The 7,636-nt window shown below is 42.6% G+C and overlaps 1 protein-coding gene across 1 annotated transcript; it reads left to right on the plus strand.

Moving 5' to 3' along the window:
- Positions 1 to 844, plus strand: LOC139564978 (reprimo-like protein). Its single transcript, XM_071384932.1, has 2 exons — positions 1 to 82; positions 316 to 844. Exons 1-2 carry the CDS (start codon positions 58 to 60, stop codon positions 723 to 725), a joined length of 435 nt encoding a protein of 144 aa, XP_071241033.1. The 5' UTR covers positions 1 to 57; the 3' UTR covers positions 726 to 844.
- Positions 845 to 7,636: the final 6,792 nt, after the last annotated feature.

The raw sequence follows: 7,636 nt of genomic DNA on the forward strand, positions 1-7,636 counted from the left end.
GCGGGCACATGTGCGCATGCAAGGCAGTCTTACGTACACATTTACACCTCCTTCGAGATGTCCAAGGGGACCCGCTTGAGAGGTTCGAGCCACGTAGAAGTTGTGTTCAGTTTATTACTTTGACTCGCAAGTATGATGCTGAACAGGGCATCTGGTTAGGATTGTGATAGTTTCTCTCCGCTGATACGCACCGACATATCAGCTTTTGGCCGTGCTGCTATTATCGAATTTAAAAGAACATTATACATTTCTCATTTGATTTTTACTTTGGTTTGTTTTCCCAGTCACATGACGCAAATTGCAACTGCGAGCCAGGTTTTAGCCGTGAGTGTGTTTCTGTGGAACCGCGTGCGCCCATAGCTGCCAAGCGCTGTCAGACTGACATCCACGGAGACATGAACAGCTCCTTCCTCGACCAAGCCCAGGGCGCACTATTCAACAGGAGCCAAGTCCTCGCTGGTACTCTGGTGAACTGCTGCAACGCGACCAACGTGGCAACCAGTGACGGCGGCTCGCTGGCGCTACCTCCGGACGAGCGGAAACTCTTCATCAGTCGCGTCGTACAGATCGCCGTCCTGTGCGTACTGTCGCTCACCGTCATGTTTGGTATCTTTTTCCTCGGCTGCAACCTCATGATCAAATCGGAGAGTATGATTAACTTTATGGTGAAGGACCGGAGACCTTCCAAAGACGTAGAGGCGCCGGGGATGATAGGACTCAGCTAGTCTCTGGCGCCGGGATGGAGAATGGTGTGTAGCAGCGCGCCACGGACCCATAGCCTCACCACGCTGTCTTTGGAGCGGCACGATGATATGCAATGCGTTTGATTTCCTTACGAAGTATGTTTGCCAATAAAGACTGCAATTGCAGTCAAGCGCGGACAATTCCTCACATCAAAAGTTCAAGGAGAACAAGGAATGCATCGTTGTTTACGCATAGGCTGTTGGATATGGTTTTGTTTTTGACTGTCAACTTGAACAAAGTAATGGACTCTTGTGATATAAGTGTTTACACGTTGTTACCTCATTCTATTTGCAAAAGTCGATATTTCATCATTGTTTAAGTAACAAAGCTAACTCGTCAGCAACTTTACGCATGCAGATGTTATGTTGTTTTCCTTTCCAGTTCTGACAGTAGGCTATACGTTTTGGATGTGGGATTTCTCTGAAAATATATTTTTCTTGGTCCCGTTTCTTAGTAGCATGTCGGGCAAACACTCAAGGTGCTGGGATCGTGCATGTTTAACTAACCCCATCACTGCTTCAAAGAGTGTTTTCTTGTCCAGTTCAGCATGCACGCGGCTTGGTCTGTAGCCTGCAGTACAAGGTGGTATTTGGACCTACTGTTTTTGCACTTTTTGAAAGCACCTGATGCTGCATGACTTTTGTACCAAGATGAAACTTGAATGAAAAGTGCAGCATGCTACGAATAAACGTGACGTTGTCGTATCTCTTCATTGATATCCATTGTACATAATGTACCTAGGCTACCTGTTGCAGAAGATTCAATGTATTCATGTATGGCATAGGCCTATCGCACAAAGCAGCATAAATATGCAGTATAAATTAAACAAGTGAATTTACATTTAAATGTGATCGAGGATCTTGTGTATGTTATACTGCACTGTAACAGGAATACCAATAACAATAATATAAGGTAGTAATAATAACAATAATAATGATAATGTTATTAGTCTACTATAATAATCTATTATAAGGATGCATATTAATTGTTTATAGACACAAGTCTAAACTATTCACCATTTGCACACAGTTACGCACGTAAATAACTGTGTGTAAAATCTAATATTGTTCAAATGCATAGATTTTAATTGGCTGTAAAACTAGTCCGTTTTAATGCACAGGTGAACAATTACTCAAGACTATTACATGTTGTGCACTCATGCCTTGACTTTTATCAAAATGTATTTGTGAATTTCTTTTATGACGATAAAGTGGAGATAATCCACGGAGGGTATGATCCATAGAGGCCTTCTCTCTATGAAATCCATGCAGTCAAATAAAGTCAAGGTTGAGTAGAGACATAGCCCACTGGGCAGAAACTGGTTTAATCGACGTTGTTTCAATGTAATTTGTACATTTATTGTGGCATGGATCTACCTGCAAAACACATTGGATTTGAAAAAAGTAATCAACGTAAACATGTTTTGAGGATGGAATTTCAACCGAAGGATTATGTCATAATTGTAAACAATTTTCAACATAGACAAACCTTGTAGAAAATATTTTGAATTTGTACCTTTAAAACAATGTCAGATCTTCAATGTTATATCCACTATCAAAAAAAACCTAACAATAGGCTGGGCGACCAGCAGAGTTTTACCCAAACCCTGCTCGTTTTTCATATTTGTCACTGGCTACTACCAATGTGCTATCATGAGAAGGATTATTGATCTCTAAATAACTAAATATATTCACTGTTGTTATCAAAGTCAGTCCAACGAGTAGGTTTAAACAGAGCAAATAAAATGTAACCACACTATATAAGTCATATATCATCAATATTATACTAGTTATTCCTAGATAGCATTTGCAAGTCATCAACAGCTGTTGTTTCAATTCAACCCGTGGTTCAACTAAAAATAGACAATACATACAGTATAGGCCTATGGTTTCAAGCTTTGGTTGGTTTCAAATGTCCTCTTCAAGTTAATCAATAATATGTTGGATTCACATCTCCAACTCAACCAAAAATCAAAGTTAAAGCATAGCACTAAATCAAATCAAACTTTATTTAAAGTTCATTCAAAGTTTGATCAGATCATTCACGTAGATTTAGTGCTATGCTTTAACTTCGATTTTTGGTTGAGATGGAGATGTGAATCCGACACATCAATTATTCATGTATAAACAAACTGGATATTGAATTGTGTTTGGTTGTCATCGCAACCAGATATCAACGTTTGAAGGAGAGGTATCTTCAGCTCGGATAGTTCCATCTGTGCCACTGATTTACGCACCGTCCAGACGAATTTATGACGAGTTGAAGTGCGTAGAAATGAAGAGCGAGCCGTCACGGTTATAAGCTCCGCTTGACGTACGGATTGGTTTCTCAGCTCAACACTGCAGCGACATCTTTGTCGGTTTTGGGTCGAATTCAGGCATAACAGCGACCTTCACAGAAGTCCTCCACCTGCGAATCCGAGACCCTGATTGTGCTTCCGTTGTGGGTGTGGTAGCGAAGCAACCTTTTATTTGCATGCAATTAACATGTGTTAATATGCATTACCATGTCTTCCGACAGTGGAAGAACTGCTCTGGTGCGCCACATGAAACAGAGGCGTGCTTCACCCGCACTGCGCCGAAAGAGCGGCAGAGGCTGCTGAACTATCATCACAAGTCCGACGAGGCGCACTTATAATTGTTTCAGGCAGGACTCGATCCCCGTTCTTCCAGTGAGAAAGTGACGTTTTAGAGTGGTGTTTGAACTAGGGCTAAGTCTGGCTTTAATTCCACTTTGTCTACAAATTAATAATTTATATGTTGGATAATGAATGGACCTTATGTAACGGTTTGATTTGATTTAGTCCTATTCTTTAACTTATATTTTTGGTTGAAATGGAGACATGAATCTAACATATCAATTATACATTTTTAGACAAACTGGAATTAAAGCCAGACTAAGTCTGTGGCACAAAATATACATCTCCTGCTTTTAAAAATGATTGACAGTGCAGTGGTAACACATTTAGATGACAACTAAACCAAAAATCTGATATTATTTTTCCATTGGAATTTGGTTGTGCTTTTAGATGGTTGAAAGCATAGTGCTAACACATCTGAAATTCAACAAATCTCAGGCTGTCTTTTTGAGTGGGTGAATAAAGGTTGACATCTCATTGATTCATGTCTAGACAAACTTTTACCCAAATTTCAACCAAATTTCACGTTGAAATGATGTGGTGTGCCCAGTGGGACAGTAACCTATATGGTTTAGACTTCAAAGTCAGACTGAGGTATGCCTGCAAGTCTGGTCAAATACTCTTAGCACTCAGCAAGGCGCTAGGTCTTCTCTCAATGCAGGCTCCAGTCCATGAGACTCTTTGGTTCTCACACACACACACACACACACACACACACACACACACACACACACACACACACACACACACACACACACACACACACACACACACACACACACACACACACACACACACACACACACACACACACACACACACACACACAGAGTATGGGGGCTCATAAACCTCCAAAGTTATGAGGAATACTGGGTAGTGAACAGCTAACATTGTGAACAGCTAACATTGTATACAGCTAACCATATACTCCCAGTCCGATGCCTACAATCTAAACTCTAAACTGAATAAGCGCTCGTAAACCTAATAATAAAACCATTTACACTGTCTACCTTGAGATGTGAGCCCAGCCTCAGCTAAAACCCACAGTACTGGACTGACACCATATTGGATTCACAGGATCTGACCAGTTCTCTCTAGTCAAACCCTGCAATTGACTGACCGCACCAGTTGACCGCAATTAGGAACCCGTTCACCCCTCTACACCTCCTCACACCCCTGGGGCATCTATCTACTGGACCCTAAGGGCTTCGGTCCAGGCACACTGTCTGTCCTCAAGACATCCACATTAATCTCTTTCCCTCAGGATCTAAACAATGCTGGGGCAGAGAGAGAGAGAGAGAGAGAGGAGAGGAAAGACACAGAGATAGGGAGACCAACAGACAGACTGAGAGCGATGGAGAGACAGAGAAAGAAAGAGGGAGCGGAGCGTATGCAGCTGAATGCCATCTCAGAATGGCTGACATCTCTGGGCATTATACAGACAAGAAACAGCTTGTCAAAGCACCGTCAGACATCTATCTTTCTCTTTCTCTCCCTTCCTCTCTCCATCTCTACCTCCTGCCACGTCTCTTAAAGCAGACCGCACTCTGTTCACCCCATCACCAAAACCCATCATTATTTTTCGCTCCATCATACTTTTCACCACTTTCCCCGTCTTCCTTGAAGTTTCTTTGCATTTCAAGGAAATCATACCGAGTAGAGTCTACGTCAAAATCTATCCCCCATCTTCCTCTCTTTCTTTGCCTCTCTCTCTCTCTCTCTCTCCCTCACCCGTATCCCTATCTCTGCTCTCCTCTCTGCTTTCCCCTACCCCCTCTACTTTTCTCACTCTCTCTCCCTCTCTGACTCCCAACTCAGAAGCAACAAATGTTCTCATTATTATTTTATCACTTGTCAGGGGAGCTGAGTCTCTAAGAGGTGGATGAGTACGTCCACGCATGCACGCCCGCCCGCACACACACACAAACACACACACACACTAGCTCCTTGTCCACTGAGGCATCCACATACCCTCAGGCGGAAATCCATTTAATCAAAAGAAGTGAAAGAAAACAACACACCACAACGTTCTGATGATGTAGGCCCGTTGACATGGAGACCACAAAACCCTTAGACGTAGATTTGAAGCCCATGAAACTTGAAGCCCTTTGCTGTAGATATGACCATTCTTTGATCACTGGCTAACCTCTGCTTATAAGGCACAATAACAATTATGGGATCGAGATGTTTCTTCATGGCCATTCTGTGATCTGGAGAACAAACACACTGTAGTGTTCTGAGATACAGTCGTGATCTGCAGGTGAATGCTGATTGAGAGAGAACAACGCGTTGCTCTATATTTAGAAGAAAAGGCGGTTCACTAAATTACATGAGACCCCAGACTGCCTGGGTGAGGGAGGGAGGGAGGGATGGAGGGAGGGAGAAGGGGGTGAGGGAGGGAGGGAGGGAGGGAGGGATGGAGGGAGGGAGGGAGGGAGAAGGGGGTGAGGGAGGGAGAGAGGGAGGGAGGGTGAGAGTCCAGCACACTGTTGTGTCGGAGGAAAAACAACATCTTTCATGAACCACTAGCTATAGCAGGGAAGATGACAATAACGGGAAAACACTCTTAGATGTGAAAAAAAGAAACTGCTTAGCTACAACACTCACTGATGGATCATGGAAACAATGGGACCTAATTGGAACTGTCATATCTGAAGTCCCTTAACGAAGATTAAATGGGAATGACATGCTTTAATTATGCAAATTCCACTTTGAAGGATTGATTGATTGTGTGACAAGGATAAATTAAAATGCAAATGATATGGCGAGGAATGGTGTGGGAGAGATAGGGATGAGTGTTTCAAAACGGTTGATGGGGAAGATTGAGAGGCATCAAGATCATTGGATCGCTATGCTGTGTGAACACACAGCAAGTACACTGTACTGTTGCAGGGGCTGTTTCTCATGCAGTCGTTCAGTGCTAGACGGACGGACGTTAACCCTTCCCCTTTGTGGAGAATGTGGCCCTTTTATTGCTCTGGTACACTGCTCGGAGCGCTCCACGGAGCTATATTAGCTTGTCAGGCAACGTCAGGGGTGACCTTTAACAACAGAAACAGCAGTGGATATAATGAAAGCTACACCAGGACTGGAAACATGCCAGAAAAAAATGGTGATTAAGCCACGGTTGGTATTTAACACTTAGCGGAATAATGCATTAAATGATTCAGCAGCATAGAAACTTTGTCTGGAATGAAACGTTCACATATTACATTGGTTTCTAGTGTTGCCGAATATGTTCCGTCTGGGAATGATTTTGAGTATTTCAGAAATATCCAAAATACAAATTTGCCAGGGAGAGATGAGTCCAACCTTTTACAAAAACAAGTAGCTATTCTCCTTGTATCTTGGGGGAGAGCATTTCACAATAGACACAATTTCTGTGCCGGCACCAGGCTTACTAGAATTTAAGTGGCCTTTCTCAACCCAATTCAAGTCATTTCTAATGGGACGTGCTGTAGAGAACGGAGACAGAGAGAACGGAGGCATACCAGTGACACTAGACAATAGCGACATAGAAAAGGGGTTTTACTATTCCATCTCTCCCCCCTGCATCCCCCTTTCTGATTCTTCTCAGATAGACGGAGATGCATTCCTATTCAGCCATTTTCTGAGGCTGGTAGCTATGGTTGCACATTTTGGGGAATATTCAGAGGTGGAAACTTTCTGTGGGAATTAACGGGAATATATGGGAATTAACGGAAATGTATGCCGATTTAATATTAATACCATTTAAATGTAGATGTTTACCATATCATGTGGAGACAGAAACATAAACCTTTTACCTTTTAACATAATTAGACATAATTGCAAATGATTAAATCCTTCCAATATAAAAAATGTATTAAATGAGTTGACTCTTCAATTGGGATGATTTCACTGAACAACAAAAGAAAAGGAATATTGAATGATCCCCAATGATCCATCGCATCTCCCAAAAACGTTTTCAATATGCATCTGTAAAATGATAGGAAGACAACCAAAGCTTTAGTTTCTAGACTATCAGGCTTCCATGTCTTCTCCCTGGACCTCCTCAATGTCCACCTCTTGAACATCAGACTGAGGCCTCATCTTCACTGTCACTTTCCAACCTTGTTGAGGATGGCTCGTTGTCAGGCTCAAAAAGCCTCAAATTTGCCAGGATGGCCACCAATCTTTCAACCCTTGTATTGGTCAGCCTGTTGCGTGCTTTGGTGTGTGTGTTCCCAAACAAGGATCAGTTGCGCTCTGAGGCGGCTGATGTTGGTGGGATTT

This window comes from Salvelinus alpinus, chromosome 36 (genome assembly GCF_045679555.1).
Source record: "Salvelinus alpinus chromosome 36, SLU_Salpinus.1, whole genome shotgun sequence".
Lineage (NCBI taxonomy): Eukaryota > Metazoa > Chordata > Actinopteri > Salmoniformes > Salmonidae > Salvelinus > Salvelinus alpinus.